This window comes from Rattus norvegicus, chromosome 4 (genome assembly GCF_021556685.1).
Source record: "Rattus norvegicus strain SHRSP/BbbUtx chromosome 4, alternate assembly SHRSP_T2T, whole genome shotgun sequence".
Taxonomy (NCBI): domain Eukaryota; kingdom Metazoa; phylum Chordata; class Mammalia; order Rodentia; family Muridae; genus Rattus; species Rattus norvegicus.
Genome location: NC_141537.1, coordinates 151,694,498 through 151,717,348, shown reverse-complemented (window position 1 = coordinate 151,717,348; position 22,851 = coordinate 151,694,498). Strand labels below are relative to the sequence as shown.

Here is a 22,851-nt window from a genome sequence, read left to right as displayed (position 1 = left end):
CATTGTTTTTAATAGCTGCATAGTACTCCATTGTGTAAATGTACCACATTTTCTGTATCCATTCTTCTGCTCAGGGAAATCTGGGTTCTTTCCAGCTTCTGGCTATCATAAATACAGTTGCTTTGAGCATAGTGGAGAATGTGTCCTTCTTATATGTTGAAGCAACTTTTGGGTATATGCCCAGGAGTGGTATAGCTGGGTCTTCCAGTAGAAATATTTCTAATTTTCTCAGGAACCACCAGACTGATTTCGAAATTGGTTTTAACAGCTTTCACTCCCACCACCTATTGAGGAGTGTTCCTCTTTCTTCACATGCTTTCCAGCATCTGTTGTCACCTGAGTTTTTGATCTTATCCATTCTGATTGGTGTGAGGTGAAATCACAGGGTCATTTTAATGTGAATTTCCCAAATGAGTAGAGATGTTGAACATTTCTTTAAGTGCTTCTCAGCCAGGTGAGATTCCTCAGTTGAGAATTCTTTGTTTAGCTCTGTTCCACATTTTTAAATAGAGTTATTTGGTTCTCCGGAGTCTACATTTTTGAGTTCTTTAAATATTTTGGATATTAGCCCTGTATTGAATGTAGGGTTGGTAAATATCTTTTTCCAATCTGTGGTTTGCCGTTTGTCCCATTAACAGTTTCCTTTGCTTCTTTATGTTCTAGAGCTTTCAGATGTGCTGTTAAGCTGCTAGAGTATCATCTCCCCAATTTCTTTATGGAGGCACCCAGAGCTATGAGTTTTCCTCTTAGCACTGTTTTCAGTTTGTCCCATAAGTTTGGGTATGCTGTGCCTTCATTTTCATTGAATTCTAAAAAGGCTTTAATTTCTCTCTTTATTTCTTCTGTGACCAACTTTTCACTGAGTTCACCTTCCATGTGATGTGGGCTCTCTGTTGTTCTTGGAGTCTAGACTTAGTCCCTGGTGATCTGATAGGATGCATGGGATAATTTCAATCTTCTTGTATTTGTTGAGACTTGTTTTGTGTCCAATTACATGTAAATTTTGGGTACCATGAGGTGGTGAGAAGATATATGCCTTTGTTTTAGGATGAAATGTTCTGTAGATATCTGTTAAATACATTTGGTTTATAACTTCTGTTAAGTTTCATTGTGTCTCTATTTAGTTTCTGTTTCCATGTTCTGTCCATTGGAGAGAGTGGGTGTTTGAAGTTCCCCACTACTGTGTGAGTTCACTGTGTGGTTTCAGCATTCAGAATTGAAGGTTCATCTTGCTGGGTTTTTTTTTTCTCCATCTTTATTAAATTGGTTATTTCTTATTTACATTTCAATTGTTATTCCCTTTCCCGGTTTCCAGGCCAACATCCCCCTAACCCCTTCCCGTCCCCTTCTACCTAGGTGTTCCCCTCCCCATCCTCCCCCCATTACCGCCCTCCCCCTAACAATCCCGTTTACTGGGGGCTCAATCTTGGCAGGACCAAGGGATTCCCCTCCCACTGGTGCCCTTACTAAGCTATTCATTGCTACCTATGAGGTTGGAGCCCAGGGTCAATCCATGTATAGTCTTTGGGTAGTGGCTTAGTCCCTGGAAGCTCTGGTTGCTTGGCATTGTTGTTCATATGGGGTCTCAAACCCCTTCAAACTCTTCCAGTCCTTTCTCTGATTCCTTCAACAGGGATCCCATTCTCGGGTCAGTGGTTTGCTGCTGGCATTTGCCTCTGTATTTGCCATATTCTGGCTGTGTCTCTCAGGAGAGATCTACATCCGGTTCCTGTCAGCCTGCACTTCTTTGCTTCATCCATCTTATCTAGTTTGGTGGCTGTATATGTATGGGCCACATGTGGGGCAGGCTCTGAATGGGTGTTCCTTCAGCTTCTGTTCTAAACTTTGCCTCCCTATCCCCTCCCAAGGGTATTCTTGTTCCCCTTTTAAAGAAGGAGTAAAGCATTCGCATTTTGATCATCCTTCTTGAGTTTCATGTGTTCTGTGCATCTAGGGTAATTTGAGCATTTGGGCTAATATCCACTTATCAATGAGGGCACCAGTTTCTTTAGGTTAGGGAAGTTTTCTTCAATAATTTTGTTGAAGGTGTTTATTAGCGCTTTGAGTTGGGAATTTTCTCTATCTTATATACCTGTTATTCTTAGGTTTGGTCTTTTCATTTTGTCCTGGATTTCCTTAATATTTGGAATAAGGAACATTTTGTTTTTAATATTTTCTTTGACTTTTTGTCAATGTACTCTATGGTATCTTCTATGCCTGAGACTCTCTCTTCTATCTCTTATATTATGTTGGTAATGCTTACATTAGTGAATCCTACTCTCCTCCCTACATTTTCCTTCTCCAGAATTGTTTACCTTTGTGTTTTCCTTAATGTTTATATTTTCATTTTTTATCCTAGATGATAGTGTTAAATTCCTTCACCTGTTTGACTGCCTTTCCTTTATTTTTTAAGGGAGTTATGTGTTTCTTTTTTAAGGGATCCTACTTGTTTACCTGTTTTCTCCTGTATTTCTTTAAAGGAATTACTTATGTCCTTCCTAAAGTCCTCTATCATCTTCATGTGATGGGATTTTAGATCTGAATCTTCCTTTTCAGGTATGTCGGGATATCCAGTGTTTGCTGTATTGGGAGAACTGGATTCTCCTATTGCCTAGAAGCACTGGTTTCCTTTGCTTGTTGTTTCTGTTCTGGTGTTAACTGGCCTTGCTATCTTTGATTGAAGCCTGTCCCTCCTGTGATTCTGTGACCCTTGGTGTGTCAGAACTCCTGAGGAGTCAAGCTATTTCTAGGTGTAGGTTGACTGTGAGGAGGCTGCATCACAGGCTCTTCTCCAGGAACTCCTACAAAGCAGAAGGAACATGTCCCTTTGGATGGGCAGGGGTTCATGTGTCCCGTGGGTCCCAGGGGTCTCACTTAGGCCAGGTATTGGGGCTGGATTGGAGCCTCAACTGTGATCCTGGATGTGTCAGAACTCCTGGGAGTCAAGATGCCTCTCGCTGTAGGCAGAATGGGTAGGGATCCCCATACTATTGTTAATGTAGGATTGAAAGCTCAAATCAAGGAAGATAACACCACACATGCCTGTCCCCATGCATTCAATAGATTAAGGCAGGAGGATAGCAGTGATTTTGAGGCCAGCCTGGAATTTAGAATGCCAGCCAGAACTGAAGAGCTAAATAGCACAACTTGATTTTTTTTTTTAAAAGTCACATAGAGAATTGGATCCCTGAACTATGCAAGTCACGTTTCTCTAGAGCAATACAAGTAGTAAAATGGATACATGTTACAAAGAGAATTCACTGGTTTGGCTTACGCAATATGAATGTGTTGTCCAGTAATAGCTGTCTGCACACTATACAGGCTGAGAACCCAGTTCTCAGTTCACCATGCATGTTGCCTTTCAAGTTCTGATCTGACGATAGAACCCTGGACAGTTCCTGGAGTCCTGTTGGCCTTCAGTCCACACTGGAAAGCTCATAGGGCTAAGTTGTGCTGTCTCCTCTCTTGTTTAACCACAGACTTGATGCACTTACCAACAATAAGTGATAGAATTCAGGCTAAGAGACTGATTTCCTTCATTCTTCTTTATATATTGGATCCAGCCAGAAGATACTACAGGACTTCAGAAAGGATCTTGTTCTCACAGTTAAACCAGAAAATAACTCACAGAGTTACCCAGGGATTCCTGATCCATCAAGTTGAGAACAAGAATTAAGGACTACTAGTCCACCTTTTGCTAACATAATATCCAATATAATACTACTTCATGATTATCTTCTAAAGGAATGCAATAACATCATATCAATTACACCTAACATAACATGAATATTGCATTTTTTTAATAGTCGTTAATTGCCTTTTCTTTATTATATTAATTAAAATTTTCATATGTTTTTGATTATGTTTTGTTTTTTTTTTATTAACTTGAGTATTTCTTATATATATTTCAAGTGTTATTCCCTTTCGCGGTTTCCAGACAAACATCACCCTCCCCCCTCCCCTTCCTTATGGGTGTTCCCCTCCCAAACCTCCCCCCATTGCCACCCTCCCCGCATAGTCTAGTTCACTGGGGGTTCAGTCTTAGCAGGACCCAGGTCTTCCCCTTCCACTGGTGCTCTTACTAGGATATTCATTGCTACCTATGGGGACAGAGTCCAGGGTCAGTCCATGTATAGTCTTTAGGTAGTGGCTTAGTCCCTGGAAGCTCTGGTTGCTTGACATTTTTGTACTTTTGGGGTCTCGAGCCCCTTCAAGCTCTTCCAGTTCTTTCTCTGATTCCTTCAACGGGGGACCTATTCTCAGTTCAGTGGTTTGCTGCTGGCATTCGCCTCTGTATTTGCTGTATTCTGGCTGTGTCTCTCAGGAGCGATCTACATCCGGCTCCTGTCGGTCTGCACTTCTTTGCTTCATCCATCTTGTCTAATTGGGTGGCTGTATATGTATGGGCCACCTGTGGGGCAGGCTCTGAATGGGTGTTCCTTCAGTCTCTGTTTTAATCTTTGCCTCTCCCTTCCCTGCCAAGGGTATTCTTTTTCCTCATTTAAAGAAGGAGTAAAGCATTCACATTTTGATCATCCGTCTTGAGTTTCCTTTGTTCTAGGGATCTAGGGTAATTCAAGCATTTGGGCTAATAGCCACTTATCAATGAGTGCATACCATGTATGTCTTTCTGTGAGTGGGTTAGCTCACTCAGGATGATATTTTCCAGTTCCAACCATTTGCCTACGAATTTCATAAACTCGTTGTTTTTGATAGCTGAGTAATATTCCATTGTGTAGATGTACCACATTTTCTGTATCCATTCCTCTGTTGAAGGGCATCTGGGTTCTTTCCAGTTTCTGGCTATTATAAATAAGGCTGCGATGAACATAGTGGAGCACGTGTCTCTTTTATATGTGGAGGCATCTTTTGGGTATATGCCCAAGAGAGGTATGGCTGGATCCTCAGGCAGTTCAATGTCCAATTTTCTGAGGAACCTCCAGACTGATTTCCAGAATGGTTTTACCAGTCTGCAATCCCACCAACAATGGAGGAGTGTTCCTCTTTCTCCACATCCTCGCCAGCATCTGCTGTCACCTGAGTTTTTGATCTTAGCCATTCTCACTGGTGTGAGGTGAAATCTCAGGGTTGTTTTGATTTGCATTTCCCTTATGACTAAAGATGTTGAACATTTCTTTAGGTGTTTCTCAGCCATTCGGCATTCCTCAGCTGTGAATTCTTTGTTTAGCTCTGAACCCCATTTTTTAATAGGGTTATTTGTTTCCCTGCGGTCTAACTTCTTGAGTTCTTTGTATATTTTGGATATAAGGCCTCTATCTGTTATAGGATTGGTAAAGATCTTTTCCCAATCTGTTGGTTGCCGTTTTGTCCTAACCACAGTGTCCTTTGCCTTACAGAAGCTTTGCAGTTTTATGAGATCCCATTTGTTGATTCTTGATCTTAGAGCATAAGCCATTGGTGTTTTGTTCAGGAAATTTTTTCCAGTGCCCATGTGTTCCAGATGCTTCCCTAGTTTTTCTTCTATTAGTTTGAGTGTGTCTGGTTTGATGTGGAGGTCCTTGATCCACTTGGACTTAAGCTTTGTACAGGGTGATAAGCATGGATCGCTCTGCATTCTTCTACATGTTGCCCTCCAGTTGAACCAGCACCATTTGCTGAAAATGCTATCTTTTTTCCATTGGATGGTTTTGGCTCCTTTGTCAAAAATCAAGTGACCATAGGTGTGTGGGTTCATTTCTGGGTCTTCAATTCTATTCCATTGGTCTATCTGTCTGTCTCTGTACCAATACCATGCAGTTTTTATCACTATTGCTCTGTAATACTGCTTGAGTTCAGGGATAGTGATTCCCCCTGAAGTCCTCTTATTGTTGAGGATAGCTTTAGCTATCCTGGGTTTTTTGTTATTCCAGATGAATTTGCAAATTGTTCTGTCTAACTCTTTGAAGAATTGGATTGGTATTTTGATGGGGATTGCATTGAATCTGTAGATTGCTTTTGGTAAAATGGCCATTTTTACTATATTAATCCTGCCAATCCATGAGCATGGGAGATCTTTCCATCTTCTGAGGTCTTCTTCAATTTCTTTCCTCAGTGTCATGAAGTTCTTATTGTACAGATCTTTTATTTGCTTGGTTAAAGTCACACCGAGGTACTTTATATTATTTGGGTCTATTATGAAGGGTGTCGTTTCCCTAATTTCTTTCTCGGCTTGTTTCTCTTTTGTATAGAGGAAGGCAACTGATTTATTTGAGTTAATTTTATACCCAGCCACTTTGCTGAAGTTGTTTATCAGCTTTAGTAGTTCTCTGGTGGAACTTTTGGGATCACTTAAATATACTATCATGTCGTCTGCAAATAGTGATATTTTGACCTCTTCTTTTCCGATCTGTATCCCCTTGATCTCCTTTTGTTGTCTGATTGCTCTGGCTAGAACTTCAAGAACTATATTGAATAAGTAGGGAGAGAGTGGGCAGCCTTGTCTAGTCCCTGATTTTAGTGGGATTGCTTCAAGTTTCTCTCCATTTAGTTTAATGTTAGCAACTGGTTTGCTGTATATGGCTTTTACTATGTTTAGGTATGGGCCTTGAATACCTATTCTTTCCAGGACTTTTATCATGAAGGGGTGTTGAATTTTGTCAAATGCTTTCTCAGCATCTAATGAAATGATCATGTGGTTCTGTTCTTTCAGTTTCTTTATATGATGGATCACGTTGATGGTTTTCCTTATATTAAACCATCCCTGCATGCCTGGGATGAAGCCTACTTGATCATGGTGGATGATTGTTTTGATGTGCTCTTGAATTCGGTTTGCCAGAATTTTATTGAGTATTTTTGCGTCGATATTCATAAGGGAAATTGGTCTGAAGTTCTCTTTCTTTGTTGGGTCTTTGTGTGGTTTAGGTATAAGAGTAATTGTGGCTTCATAGAAGGAATTCGGTAGGGCTCCATCTGTTTCAATTTTGTGGAATAGTTTGGATAATATTGGTATAAGGTCTTCTATGAAGGTTTGATAGAATTCTGCACTAAACCCGTGTGGACCTGGGCTCTTTTTGGTTGGGAGACCTTTAATGACTGCTTCTATTTCCTTAGGAGTTATGGGGTTGTTTAACTGGTTTATCTGTCCCTGATTTAACTTCGATACCTGGTATCTGTCTAGGAAATTGTCCATTTCCTGAAGATTTTCAAGTTTTGTTGAATATAGGTTTTTATAGTAAGATCTGATGATTTTTTGAATTTCCTCTGAATCTGTAGTTATGTCTCCCTTTTCATTTCTGATTTTGTTAATTTGGATGCACTCTCTGTGTCCTCTCGTTAGTCTGGCTAAGGGTTTATCTATCTTGTTGATTTTCTCAAAGAACCAACTTTTGGTTCTGTTGATTCTTTCTATGGTCCTTTTTGTTTCTACTTGGTTGATTTCAGCTCTGAGTTTGATTATTTCCTGCCTTCTACTCCTCCTGGGTGTATTTGCTTCTTTTTGTTCTAGAGCTTTTAGGTGTGCTGTCAAGCTGCTGACATATGCTCTTTCCTGTTTCTTTCTGCAGGCACTCAGCGCTATGAGTTTTCCTCTTAGCACAGCTTTCATTGTGTCCCATAAGTTTGGGTATGTTGTACCTTCATTTTCATTAAATTCTAAAAAGTTTTTAATTTCTTTCTTTATTTCTTCCTTGACCAGGTTATCATTGAGTAGAGCATTGTTCAATATCCACGTATATGTGGTCATTCTTCCCTTATTGTTATTGAAGACCAGTTTTAGGCCGTGGTGGTCCGATAGCACGCATGGGATTATTTCTATCTTTCTGTACCTGTTGAGGCCCGTTTTTTGACCAATTATATGGTCAATTTTGGAGAAAGTACCATGAGGAGCTGAGAAGAAGGTATATCCTTTTGCTTTAGGATAGAATGTTCTATAAATATCCGTTAAGTCCATTTGTCTCATGACTTCTCTTAGTCTGTCTACATCTCTGTTTAATTTCTGTTTCCATGATCTGTCCATTGATGAGAGTGGGGTGTTGAAATCTCCCACTATTATTGTGTGAGGTGCAATGTGTGTTTTGAGCTTTAGTAAGGTTTCTTTTACATATGTAGGTGCCCTTGTATTTGGGGCATAGATATTTAGGATTGAGACTTCATCTTGGTGGATTTTTCCTTTGATGAATATGAAGTGTCCTTCCTTATCTTTTTTGATGACTTTTAGTTGAAAATTGATTTTATTTGATATTAGAATGGCTACTCCAGCTTTCTTTTTCTGACCATTTGCTTGGAAAATTGTTTTCCAGCCTTTCACTCTGAGGTAATGTCTGTCTTTGTCTCTGAGGTGTGTTTCCTGTAGGCAGCAGAATGCAGGGTTCTCGTTGCGTATCCAGTTTGTTAATCTATGTCTTTTTATTGGGGAGTTGAGGCCATTGATATTGAGAGATATTAAGGAATAGTGATTATTGCTTCCCGTTATATTCATATTTGGAAGTGAGGTTATGATTGTGTGCTTTCATTCTCTTTGTTTTGTTGCCAAGATGATTAGTTTCTTGCTTCTAGGGTATAGTTTGCCTCCTTATGTTGGGCTTTACCCTTTATTATCCTTTGTAGTGCTGGATTTGTAGAAAGATATTGTGTAAATTTGGTTTTGTCATGGAATATCTTGGTTTCTCCATCTATGTTAATTGAGAGTTTTGCAGGATACAGTAACCTGGGCTGGCATTTGTGTTCTCTTAGGGTCTGTATGACATCTGTCCAGGATCTTCTGGCCTTCATAGTTTCTGGCGAAAAGTCTGGTGTGATTCTGATAGGTCTCCCTTTATATGTTACTTGACCTTTTTCCCTTACTGCTTTTAATATTCTTTCTTTATTTTGTGCGTTTGGTGTTTTGACAATTATGTGACGGGAGGTGTTTCTTTTCTGGTCCAATCTATTTGGAGTTCTGTAGGCTTCTTGTATGCCTATGGGTATCTCTTTTTTTAGGTTAGGGAAGTTTTCTTCTATGATTTTGTTGAAGATATTTACTGGTCCTTTGAGCTGGGAGTCTTCACTCTCTTCTATACCTATTATCCTTAGGTTTGATCTTCTCATTGAGTCCTGGATTTCCTGTATGTTTTGGACCAGTAGCTTTTTCCGCTTTACATTATCTTTGACAGTTGAGTCAATGATTTCTATGGAATCTTCTGCTCCCGAGATTCTCTCTTCCATCTCTTGAATTCTGTTGGTGAAGCTTGTATCTACAGCTCCTTGTCTTTTCTTTTGATTTTCTATGTCCAGGGTTGTTTCCATGTGTTCTTTCTTGATTGCTTCTATTTCCATTTTTAATTCCTTCAACTGTTTGATTGTGTTTTCCTGGAATTCTTTCAGGGATTTTTGCGATTCCTCTCTGTAGGCTTCTACTTGTTCTCTAAGGGAGTTCTTTATGTCTTTCTTGAAGTCCTCCAGCATCATGATCAAATATGATTTTGAAACTAGGTCTTGCTTTTCTGGTGTGTTTGGATATTCCGTGTTTGCTTTGGTGGGAGAATTGGGCTCCGATGATGCCATGTAGTCTTGGTTTCTGTTGCTTGGGTTCCTGTGCTTGCCTCTTGCCATCAGATTATCTCTAGTGTTACTTTGTTCTGCTATTTCTGACTGTGGCTAGACTGTCCTATAACCTGTGTGTCAGGAGTGCTGTAGACCTGTTTTCCTGTTTTCTTTCAGCCAGTTATGGGGACAGAGTGTTCTGCTTTCGGGCGTGTAGTTTTTCCTCTCTACAGGTCTTCAGCTGTTCCTGTGGGCCTGTGTCTTGAGTTCACCAGGCAGGTTTCTTGCAGGGGAAAAGTTGGTCCTACCTGTGGTTCCAAGGCTCAAGTTTGCTCGTGGGGTACTGCCTAAGTCCTCTCTGCTGTGGCAGCAACCGGGAAGATCTGTGCCGCTCCTTCCGGGAGCCTCCGTGCACCAGGGTTTCAGATGGCGTTTGGTGTTTTCCTCTGGCGCCTGGATGTGCACAGAGTGCAGTCTCTTCTGGTTTCCCAGGCGTGTCCGCCTCTCTGAAGGTTCAGCTCTCCCTCCCACGGGATTTGGGTGCAGAGAACTGTTTATCCGGTCTGTTTCCTTCAGGTTCCGGCAGTGTCTCAGGCGCAGGGGTCCTGCCGCTCCCGGGCCCTCCCCTACGGGAACCCAGAGGCCTTATACAGTTGCCTCTTGGGCCAGGGATGTGGGCAGGGGTGGGCAGTGTTGGTGGTCTCCTCTGCTCTGCAGCCTCAGGAGTGCCCACCTGATCAGGCGGTGGGGTCTCTCTCCCACGGGGTTTGGGAGCAGAGAGCTGCTGCGGTCCGGGATCCGCCGGTGTGGGACTTCCGATAAACACAGGAAGTGCCCGGCCTTAGAGGAATTTTGCCTCTGTGTGTCCTGAGTTCACCAGGCAGGTTTCTTGCAAGGGAAAAGTTGGTCCTACCTGCAGTTCCAAGGCTCAAGTTTGCTCGTGGGGTACTGCCTAAGTCCTCTCCGCTGTGGCAGCAACCGGGAAGATCTGCGCCGCTCCTTCCGGGAGCCTCCGTGCACCAGGGTTTCAGATGGCGTTTGGTGTTTTCCTCTGGCGCCTGGATGTGCACAGAGTGCAGTCTCTTCTGGTTTCCCAGGCGTGTCCGCCTCTCTGAAGGTTCAGCTCTCCCTCCCTCGGGGTTTGGGTGCAGAGAACTGTTTATCCGGTCTGTTTCCTTCAGGTTCCGGCAGTGTCTCAGGCGCAGGGGTCCTGCCGCTCCCGGGCCCTCCCCTACGGGAACCCAGAGGCCTTATACAGTTGCCTCTTGGGCCAGGGATGTGGGCAGGGGTGGGCAGTGTTGGTGGTCTCCTCTGCTCTGCAGCCTCAGGAGTGCCCACCTGATCAGGCGGTGGGGTCTCTCTCCCACGGGGTTTGGGAGCAGAGAGCTGCTGCGGTCCGGGATCCGCCGGTGTGGGACTTCCGATAAACACAGGAAGTGCCCGGCCTTAGAGGAATTTTGCCTCTGTGTGTCCTGAGTTCACCAGGCAGGTTTCTTGCAAGGGAAAAGTTGGTCCTACCTGCAGTTCCAAGGCTCAAGTTTGCTCGTGGGGTACTGCCTAAGTCCTCTCCGCTGTGGCAGCAACCGGGAAGATCTGCGCCGCTCTTTCCGGGAGCCTCCATGCACCAGGGTTCCAGATGGCGTTTGGTGTTTTCCTCTGGCGCCTGGATGTGCACAGAGTGCAGTCTCTTCTGGTTTCCCAGGCGTGTCCGCCTCTCTGAAGGTTCAGCTCTCCCTCCCTCGGGGTTTGGGTGCAGAGAACTGTTTATCCGGTCTGTTTCCTTCAGGTTCCGGCAGTGTCTCAGGCGCAGGGGTCCTGCCGCTCCCGGGCCCTCCCCTACGGGAACCCAGAGGCCTTATACAGTTGCCTCTTGGGCCAGGGATGTGGGCAGGGGTGGGCAGTGTTGGTGGTCTCCTCCGCTCTGCAGCCTCAGGAGTGCCCACCTGATCAGGCGGTGAGGTCTCTCTCCCACGGGGTTTGGGAGCAGAGAGCTGCTGCGGTCCGGGATCCGCCGGTGTGGGACTTCCGATAAACACAGGAAGTGCCCGGCCTTAGAGGAATTTTGCCTCTGTGTGTCCTGAGTTCACCAGGCAGGTTTCTTGCAGGGTAAAAGTTGGTCCTACCTGCAGTTCCAAGGCTCAAGTTTGCTCGTGGGGTACTGCCTAAGTCCTCTCCGCTGTGGCAGCAACCAGGAAGATCTGCGCCGCTCTTTCCGGGAGCCTCCGTGCACCAGGGTTCCAGATGGCGTTTGGTGTTTTCCTCTGGTGCCTGGATGTGCACAGAGTGCAGTCTCTTCTGGTTTCCCAGGCGTGTCCGCCTCTCTGAAGGTTCAGCTCTCCCTCCCACAGGATTTGGGTGCAGAGAACTGTTTATCCGGTCGAATATTGCATTCTGATGATCAGTTTTATCTGAATTTAACACAAGATAGAGTCATTTTGGAAGAGTGAAGCGCAACTGAGAAAATGTCCCCATCAGATGGGATTTTTGGAATATCTGTTGGACATTTTCTTGATTGATGATTGATAGCAGAGGGCCCAGCTCACTGTGGTAGCTGACCTCACTAAGCTAGTGGCCCTAAGGACTATAAAAATGCAGACTGAGCAAGCTAGCATGCAGTAATCCTCGGCTGCAGCTGCTTCAGTTCCTGCACACAGCTTCCTGCCCTGCCCTTCCTCCATGATGAACTGTTGCCTGGAGGTGTAAAACAAACTTCACAAATTGCTGCAGGCCATGGTATTTTATCTGAAGACAATAGAAACCATAACTAATGCAGGAATTAGCACCAGGAATAGAGTAATGACTGTGACAGTCCTGACCGTGTATTTTGGGGAGGATGGTGGAAGGATTGGAACTTCGTAACTTTAATTTTTTTCAGAACCTATTCTTCATGATAGTTTTTAAATGCTTCAACCTCTCTTGTAGCCTAGAAACCACCAAGTAATGGGAAAGGAAGGATATGAGTGAAGTAGACCTGATTAGAAAGGTTCTTTAGAGCAACTTTCATCTGTGTTGTCTTTAAATGTGTAGTTGGTTCACAGGTTAGCAGTGACAGCTCAATCGGCTCACAAACACTTCCCAGATACACCAGCAATCCAGATCTCTACAGTGGGCTAGCAACAGTGGTGACCTAGCAGAGACAGCCAGTCTTCCACCTTGACTTGACTCAGTAGGAAAGACCAAGAGAAACACCAGGAGAAGTTCTCACTTAAGATCCAAAACTTAGGTTATAGCACATGTGGGCAAGGATACATAAAATGAGGAAAACTCCTCCATTACTGGAAGGGGATGAAGATTGCATAATGGTACAAACACTCTGGAAATCAATCTGGATGTTCCTCAGAAAATTGGATATAGATCTACCTGAAGACCAGCTATACTATGTTTAGGAATACACCCAAAAGATACCAAAACACACCACAAGGGGCTGGGGCTCCACTATGTTCATACAGGCTTTATCTGTGATAGCCAGAAGCTGGAAAGAACCCACATGTTCCACAATGGAAAAATGGATTCAGAAAATGGGGTGATTTATACAATGGACTTCTAGTCAGCTGTTAAGAACAAGGACATCGTGAGTTTTGCAGGTAAATGCATGGAACTAGAAAATATCATCCTGAGTGATAAAATTTCAACCCAAAGGATATGCACAGAATGCTTCACTCCTTCTTTAAAAGGGAACATGGAATAGGGAGGCAAAGATTAAAACAGACACAGAAGGAACACCCATTCAGAGCCTGCCCCACATGTGGCCCATCCATGTACAGCCACCCAATTAGACAAGATGGATGAAGCAAAGAAGTGCAGGCTGACAGGAACCGGATGTAGATCTCTCCTGAGAGACACACCCAGAATACAGCAAATACATAGGCGAATGCCAGCAGCAAACCACTGAACTGAGAACGGGACCCCCATTGAAGGAATCAGAGAAAGGACTGGAAGAGCTTGAAGGGGCTTGAGACCCCATATGAACAACAATGCCAAGCAACCAGAGCTTCCAGGGACTAAGCCACTACCTAAAGACTATACATGGACTGACCCTGGACTCTGACCTCATAGGTAGCAATGAATAGCCTAGTAAGAGCACCAGTGGAAGGGGAAGCCCTTGGTCCTGCTAAGACTGAACCCCCAGTGAATGTGATTGTTGGGGAAGGGTGGTAATGGGGGAAGGATGGGGAGGGGAACACCCATATAGAGGGAGAGGGGGAGGGGTTAGGGGGATGTTGGCCCAGAAACCAGAAAAGGGAATAACAATCGAAATGTAAATAAGAAATACTCAAGTTAATTAAGAAAAAAAAGGATATGCATAGTATGTACTCACTAATAAGTGGATATTTGCCAAAAAAAAGTACAGAATACCTAGGATAAAATCCACAGGACTCAAGAAGGTTAACAAACTATAGGGCTCAAGTGAGGAAGCCTCAAACTCAACTTGGTAGGGAGAAAAAAGCAATCACAAGAGAGGGTAGCAGAGGGTGGAAGGAACCTATGTGAAAGGGAGACAAAAAGGGGAAGGCAGGAACATGATCAAGTATTTGAGGGAACAGGACTGAAGTCCTGATGTCCAGCACAAAGAATGGAAACAGACAAGCTCAGAAGGTAGGAGGTCAGGGGACCCTTTATAATATACCACAGCTCTGGGAGGTGAGAGACTCCAGGATGCCGTGCTCTACAGTGGGGAGGGGGAACTTGTAGAGCCCACCTCCAATGGAGGGACGGGATATCAACTGGAGTCAAAAGGTCTAACTCAATATTGTCCCTGTCTAAAGGAACTGAAGGGACAAAAGTAGAGAAGAGCATGAGAGAAAGGAGGTTCAGTGACAGGCCCAAATTGGGCTCCAGCTCAAGGGGAGACCCCAGGCCCTGACACTGTTACTGACGCTGTGGTATGATTGCAGATAGGAGCCTAGCAGGGCTGCCATGTGAGAGGTGCAACAAGCAGCTGAAAAAGTCAGGCGCAGATACTAGCACCCAATCAATAAAGGGAAGGTGGAGACCACTGCAGTTGAATTGGGGATGAACTGGAAGAAGCTGGAGAGGAGAGCATCCCCATAGAAAGACCAGTAGGACAACTGACCTGGACAACTGAGGTCTCTCAGTAAGCCACCAACCAGGCAGCAAACCCGAGTTGATTTGAGGCTACTGATATATATAGAGAGAGAGCAGAGGATTTCCTGGTACAGCCTCAGAGACAGAAGATTCACCTAACCCGCAAGAAACTAGAGGTCCCAGGGAGTAGGAAGGTCTAGTAGGGTGGGACATCCTCTGGGAGATGGGGAGCAGTCGGGGGGCTGATGAGGAAGGGGATGAAGATTGGACTGTAAAAAAAGGATTAAAGAATAAAAATAAAAAGATCCCTACCAAAGAAACGAAGAAAGAACAGTTCATATGGAAACTTGCTGTTAAAAACCTTTCTAAAATATGTACATAAACAGATCCATATAAATACACATGCATATATAAAAAGTCTAAATGGAGATACCTTATAAGGAGGGAATTGCAGATAACACCCCAGCTAGATGAAATGGTAACAAATAAAATTCATGGTACCAACAATGAACTGTCCTTATTTGAGTTATTTGCCAATAGAATCCCATAAAATACCAACATTACTGACTATTACCCTTGCTCTTGGTTACCCTCCACAAATTCACTGTAAGACCCTACTTCTACAAATACTCCATACCTGAGTCACAGAACATGGGGATATAAAGTTGGTACTAAAATGAAAGCTTCATCCCTATAAGCTGGCTTTCCTAGTGGTGAAAGGTGCCATTGCCATTACCAGAGGAGGAAAGTGATCATGAGTCTTACCCAGCTGTGAACCCTGAGAACTTTAGTGAGGACGGGCTTGGCAAGAAGAGCCCAATGGAGCAATAGTGGCCAGAGTGTCATGGGAGTACCTGGTCATGTCCTGGTTTGATTTAGAGCCTTCTCCACAAAATAGAAGCCAAGAAAGATAGAACAAGACAGAGTCTGGCATTACCATCCTCTGTAGAATAGAACCTGTTACTATTATTTTGATATAGGGACACTTAAAATAATTCCTAATGGTTTATTATTATACCCATTGCCTTGCTCAGTGTTCTACTGCTGTGGAGAGGCAACTCTTATAAAGGACAGCATTTATTTGGGGCTTGCTTATAGTTTCAGAGGTTTAGTCCATTGATGTCATAGTGGGGGAGCATGATATCCACACAGATGTGGTGCTGAAGACGCAGCTGACAGTTCTACATCCAGATCCAGAAGCAGCAGAGAGATAGTGATCCTAGGTAGGGCTTCTGAGACCTCAAAGGCCACCCTCAGTGATGTAGTTTCTCCAACAAGACCACACCACATATTAGTACCACTTCCATGTGGCTGAGCATTCAAATCAATAAGCCTAAAATTATATGGACTTATGAAAGCCATTCTTATTCAAACCAACACACCCATAGGTTATTGCATCTCTCTTGCCTCACTGGAGAATATTTTTCTCTTAATAGATGGCAATTAGCACACAGAACCACACTATGCTGACCACAGTATGGTCATTATACAGAGAATAGGAACTACAGGGTGCTCAACAATGAAAGGGAGAGCTATATCAAACCCCTACTCTTCTAATTCATGGATCACCAGGGACGAGGGTTTGGAAAAATTGTTCAAGCCTGAGATATTGGGTGACTACAAGAAAAGTGTTATCTGGACACAACAGGGCAATTGTATATATGAACTCACAATGGATTTGACTTGCAAAAAGGGAGTAGGAAGTGCCATCCATAGCTGAAGAGAGATTGGCAATCTGTAGCTGCAGGAGAAAAGAGAATCGGGTTTGCTTAAGGATGTGATTGATAGGTCATGGTAGGTCAGCTGTGCTCCACTGCAGGCTCCACATCAAGAGTATTTCTACAGCAAATATAAAATTCAGTGAAAAAGAGAAAGAAGGAGTTTTATCTGCACACAGTGCAATCCAAATAGCACAAATCAAAACACAAAACGAACCCATTTTACTACTTTTCCTTTGAGTTCTGAAAACTGAAGGGGCTCAGTGGGTTGATTGGGTGGTTTCCACTCAAAGTTTAGTGCTCTCTCTCTCTCTCTCTCAGACCAAGTTGATATGGAACTCACAGAGATCCACCTGCCTCTGCCTCCAGTGCTAGGTTTGAAGGTGTGCACCACAACTCCTGTCCCCTGCTCTTTAGTTCTTGTAAGGCTGATCAGCAATGTCTGGAACTTGGGCTAGAACTACTAAACACCTTGACCATCCCCATGTCTGGCACATGAGCAAGACAGAATCAGATGACTGGGGTAGCACCTTAGCCTTTCTCCTTTTCCACGCTGCCTCTCTGAATGATGTATCCGATGGTATCATCCAAATTCCTGAATGTTCTATGTGTTGATTGTTGACTCTGAAGAGAATTCACTGGAAGAAGAAACCAGGCAATGAATGTCTTGCTTTTATTTTTATTAGACTTTTCTAAACTTTTCAAGCACAACACAGCATTACCACCACTCTCCCCATACCCACTGTCTCAATCCTTACCTCTCATTCTTTTGTTCTGGTCTTTACCACTCCCACATCTGTCTCTAGCTATCTAAGTTCCTAATGTTTCTTTATATAAGTAAACACCTTTTAAAATTTCTTATTTGGAAGTTTTGTTCCTGCATCCGTTTTAAGTAATGGCATTTTCTAGACTATATTTGCAATATTTTCTGTCAGGAAGTCATCATTTACACTGAGTCCTTTACAGCCAATGCTAAGTTCTCTCAGATAAATTGTTGCTATTTTTGTTGTTTCTTCATCATTTTCTCTGTGGCCTAATAACATCCTATCTTTCCATTCCTGTGAAGAGCTTTGTGACAGTGTTTACAGCACAATAAAAGTTCTATTATGATAAAGTGCCCATGTGCCAATGGGCATCCTACAAATGCAAAATAAAGAATGTGCTAATTATTCAGGCCCCATTTGTTCATTGATGGGTTTACACAATTCTAAACACTTATTATTATTCTTCCCTGTTAATAACTGAAGCAATGACATTGAACTTCCTCCCACAGTTGTGTGTTCTTTATTCTTGTTCTGGCAAGTGCAGTTTTTCCTGTGCTTTGAATCCATCATTTTGTATACACACACACACACACACACACACACACACACACACACACACACACACCAGTCTACTTGGAGTGCTATTATTTCATACCATTAACTTTTTTGAAAATTTGCAGTTATGAATTTAAGACTGTGTCTATGTTCTTAAATTTTATGCCAAAAGCCTCTTTCTCTAAAATAAAAGTCTTAAACTACTTTCACTTTGTCATTATGATAAAGTTGGAATTACCTCTGTGGTCTCAATGTCTGTTTCAGTTTGTCCTTTCTATAATAGCCCTGCTTAGTTTTTTGTTGCTATGATAAACATCAAAGACAAAAGCAACCTGGGGAGGAAAAAGGTTTATTTGGCTTCCAGGTTTCAGTTCATTAAGTGAAGCCAGGGTAGAAGTTTGAAGTAAAAATGGCAGAAGGCTGTGGCTTGCTGGCTGACTTCTATGGTCAGAGTCAGCTGCCTTTCCCACACAGCCTGAGCTCACCAGCCTGAGCAAGAAGATAACACTGCTCACGTGTGCTGGGCCCTCCCATGTCAGTTATCAATGAAGAAACTGCCCCACAGACATACACACAGGCCATTTGATGGTGACCATTCCTCAACTGAGTGTCTACTTAACAGCAAAACCAGGACAAAGGTGTTTTCCTGTCTTGCTCTCTGTTCACCTCATCTCAGGACGCACGACTGATCAATACATTCGTTTTGCCTTAGATTTAAGATGGAGTTCTGACCTCGTCGATGAATTAATCTTAAGAAGCATTATTATTACAGAAGCATTACTATTACAGGGAGATTCCTTTCCACTATGAAGTAATTTCTCCCAAAGTATTTGCATTTGACCATCATGGTAACCAATATACAACTCTATTCTGCTTAACAATCCATAATTCCTTTGACTTTAGGTTAGCCCTTCATTTTTAGGATTCAGATCTAATTCAGCTTGGTAAATGAATAAAAACAGTGGGGACTTTTTATTTCAATGTTTCACATCTTAGTGAAAACTAGAGGTATGATGACGTCTGTTTATATGCAAATATTCTTTGTGGGGAACAATTGTAGTAAGTGATGTAATCAGTAGCATGGCAATTATTGTATTTGGGTCACTCATATTTTGGTATGATGATCACATAACTCTGTCTTCATATAAATTTTAAGTTCTTGATACTCATTAATCTAATTATCCGTTCCCAATACTACCCTCAAGTCTCGCTTTGTACCTCCACCACAACAAGAGGATACATGGAATCAGATCCAAAACACACATCGAATCAGTGCATGGATAATTTAATGCATTGCTGCACCATATAGGTAATACATTGGAGGCTTTGGTCTTAACTGCCACCAAAGAAGATATAGAATAATTTTCATCACAAGATTATTAATGCCGTCAGATGGAATTACCGGATGTGTCAGCCATTGTTCTAATTCTGGACAAGCAGAATTAGATGAGAAGAATTACCTGATGATTCATATAGGACAATTAAAGAAAATGGTGTTAGACAAAGTCAAAGGAAAGGAGCCTTCCTCCTCTGATATCTGTGTAATTGAAGCCTGGACAGAGCATCCCTGAGAGCCTGGTGGACCTGCTTGTTGCGCAGGGTGTAGATGACAGGGTTCAGAAGGGGTGTCACAACCATGTTCACAAGAGCAGCCTCTCTGTTGGTGTCCACTCTGCTTCTCTGCTTTGGCTTCAGGTATATAAATGCACAGCTGCCATACATTAGAGAGAGGACAATGAGATGAGAGGAGCAGGTGGAAAAAGCTCTCTGTCGCTCCCTGGCTGAAGGGAGTCTCACTATGGTGACTACTATATTGCTGTATGCAAAGATGGCTATAAGAAAGGAAGCAAAAAGCACAATTACAGCAAGGGTAAAAAACAGCATCTCAATAGACCTGGTTTCTGAACAGGAGAGATTTGCCAGTGGTCCAAAATCACAGAAAAAGTGAGGAATAATGTTTGGACCACAGTAAAATGTCTTGGAAAGCATCACAACTGGACTGGCCATGAAGAGGAAGCCCAAAAATAAACAGACAGTAACGAGAAGGAAGCACATCCTTGGGCTCATGATGGTTGGATAATGTAGAGGTTTGCAGATGGCCAGAAAGCGGTCCAGGGATAACGCAGCCAAAAGGAAAAAACCTGTTGCCCCCACGACAAGATAGACGAAGGCCTGTGAGAAGCAGACCCCAAAGGGAATCTTTTGCCTCCCTGACAGAATGATGGTGAGGAGCTGGGGGATAGCAGTAGTTATAAAACAACACTCCACAAAAGAGAAGGTGCTGAGAAAGAAGTACATGGGCGTCTGCAGTCGGTGGTCCACACAGGTGATGGTAATTATGAGCATGTTGCCCATGAGGGAGGCCAAGTAGGCCAGCAAGTGCAGTAGGAAGAAGAGGATCTTCAGGTGCTCGGCCACAGGGTACCCCTCAAGGATGAACTCCAGGACCAAAGTCCCATTCCTTGTCTCCTCTGTCATTAGCCATTCCATTTCTTCAGTCTGTCTGTCACTGAAGGACTTTGCAGAACTGTGACTGAATGTGGAGAACTGTGTGTTCCTAAAACTGTAAATGACATGGGAAGGCAATCAGACTTGGTAAACAGGGCATCCAATGTGTCACTTTGCCCATTGTGAAGGAAAAATAACTGATTACTATGACTGACTTATATTACCTGTACCCTAAAATGCTATCTACAGAAGAAATGCTTGTGCCATGCACCTGGGTTAGGGATAAAGTCACTCACCAGTGTTGGTCACTTACCCATGTGCTTGGCTGCTTACTGAAATCAAGGTTACACCCTTTTATCTACTTAGTCATGGTGCATGTTTCTAGTAGAAGCATATTCATGTCACACAGGCCCAGATGAATATTGCAAAGGAAAACTACAACTTCAAAATCAACTGAACTCTTGTTCTTCCTCTTCCTCTTCTCTGCTCTCTTGTCCTCTTTGTCCCTGTCCCTTCTCTCCCCATGCGCCCCTTCCCTTCACATGCTCATGGCTGGCCTTTGTTTCTCTCCACTTGTACTCTTCTTCTCTCATTAAACCTTCCCATATGGAACCATGTTGGCTTGGTGCACTTTGTCCAGACAGAGGCCGAGATTTAAACCCCAACAGCCGAAAGAAGCTGAGGAGGAGGGCGACTCCATAGGAAGACCGGAGCCCAGAACCCCAGATAGAGCAGTCTCCACTACTCTTGAGGGAAGCTCTCTTTGGAGAAGATGAAGACCATTATTGAAAGCTGCAATCAATCAAAATACAGAGCAATGGAGCCTAGTCTCTGTGGATTTGTCTAAACAAAATTCCTGCAAAAAGACTCAGGGAAATTTTACAGAGAATGTGGGTGAGTCATAGCAAGAATCAGAAATTTAGGGTGTTTCCTGTCATATCTATAGAAATGTGAGAAGCTACACCCATTGTCTCAACAACATGACTGCTCTGATGTTAGCTGAATAAGAACAATCCCAACAAACGTGCCAGACCGGACAAAGCGAAACCAACAAGTCTTCAACGTATAAGCAACTGAGAGTAAACCTAAAAACTGAGGAGCTGGCCTTTGAATGGAAAAAGAAAATGAAATAAATGGAAGAAGAATATTGTCTTCTTTTAGAATGTGGAGAAGTCTTTCTTTTTCATTAACTCATTTATTTCTTTACATCCTGATCACTGTACTACCTTTGTCCTGCACCCACCCCAGGCACAGTCCATCCCTCCATCCCCCCATGCCTTCTCCTTTTAGAGAGTGGCGTCCCCCACCATGGATATTCACTTACTCTAGCACTAATGACTTGAAGTTAAGAGAATTATTGTGGTGATAAAAAGCTGGGTCTAGGCGTCTTTTTGCCTCTCTATATTTTAGAAAGAATCTCAGGATCTTCAACCATCGTTTCTGCAGTGTTGTGATACATAGCTAGGAAGCTTCATTTAGAAAAAGACTCTGGAACTCATAAAAAGCAATGAAACATAATTGTAAATTTTTAGAAGAAAGAAGTGCAGATGAGCCATAAGGATATGAATTAACTGAGGATGTGATGCCATGTGAGAGTGAAAAAGGCAAAAACACAGTAAGTGGAAGACACAGACAAGTCAAACTCTGCCAGTGTCATTGCCAACTTCTAGTGAAACAGCAAGTTGTGTGGATAAGCATAGTCTGCAGGGCATGTTGGAATTTTCTTTCCCAGTTTTTCTCACTGAATTCAGCATTGACATTAAATTCTACACAGATACATTTGTTTGCAATAATAATAATATGCATTGCTCTACTTTTAGCAGTATTGATTTGGACAAGTGATACAAGTTTAGCTTTGCCATTATTTAAAGGATGGTATTAATAATGGTAATTACCTCGCAGTGTGAAGACAGAGTGACATTAAATTCTGAATTAAAGGGGCTGGAGGAGTGGTTCAGCAGTTAAGAATACTGGCTGCTTTTGCAGAGGACCCAGGTCGAATTCACAGCATCCATATAGCTCACATCTACTTGTAATGCCTGTGCAGGGGATTCATCTTATGCCCTCTCTTTACCACAAAAAGACCAGGCATACATGTGGTGAATAGGCATATATGCCCGAAAGTAATCTCTGTAAATTGAGTATTGGTTCCAATTTTCAGTTTGAAATGGAAGGAGAATAATAAATTTGTTATCCAAATATCATGATCTTTTAATATCTAAGAATTCATGCTTTTGGTTTGCAGTTGAGCATTTCATACATAGTTATCATGTATTTTTATAAAACCCAATCCCATACAACCTCCCTTTAAATTCTTTCCCCATCACCTATAGTTTTGCCTTTCAACTTCATGTATTCTTTTTAAAAATAAATTTTTTGGAGACTATAATTACAAAAAACCTGACCCTGGGAGCGTAGATCAGGGGTAGTGCACCTATCTAACAAGTGTGATATTATGGCTTTAATTCCCAGTACACAAAATGGACGATAACAAAATGAGGCAGACGAATCAAAATATCAGTCACAGGAACAAGAGAGATGGTTCAGCAGTTATGGGCATCAGTTACTCATGCAGAGGACGTGGGGGCAGCTCCAAGAATACACATGACAGCTCCTCATGTGTAAATTCAGTCCCAGGGTATCTAGATCTCTATTCTGACCTCTGAGAACACCAGATATGCATGTTGTATGCATGCACACAGGTAACCAAAATACATAATATGCATAAAATAAGAAATTCTGGAAAGATTTTAAATCAGAAGCCACTCTTTCCACAAGTATACTCCTTTGTCATACAATTGTTTTAATGTTTGGTCACATTATTATTAGGAAAAGAATCTTGTACTTCTGTAGTCTCGTCT

General features: G+C 42.7%; 1 protein-coding gene across 1 annotated transcript; it reads right to left on the bottom strand.

Moving 5' to 3' along the window:
• Positions 1-19,048: 19,048 nt before the first annotated feature.
• Positions 19,049-20,032, bottom strand: Or6d13b (olfactory receptor family 6 subfamily D member 13B). The gene is given in 1 exon segment (NM_001000904.1): positions 19,049-20,032. A coding segment is annotated over 1 exon segment (984 nt).
• Positions 20,033-22,851: the final 2,819 nt, after the last annotated feature.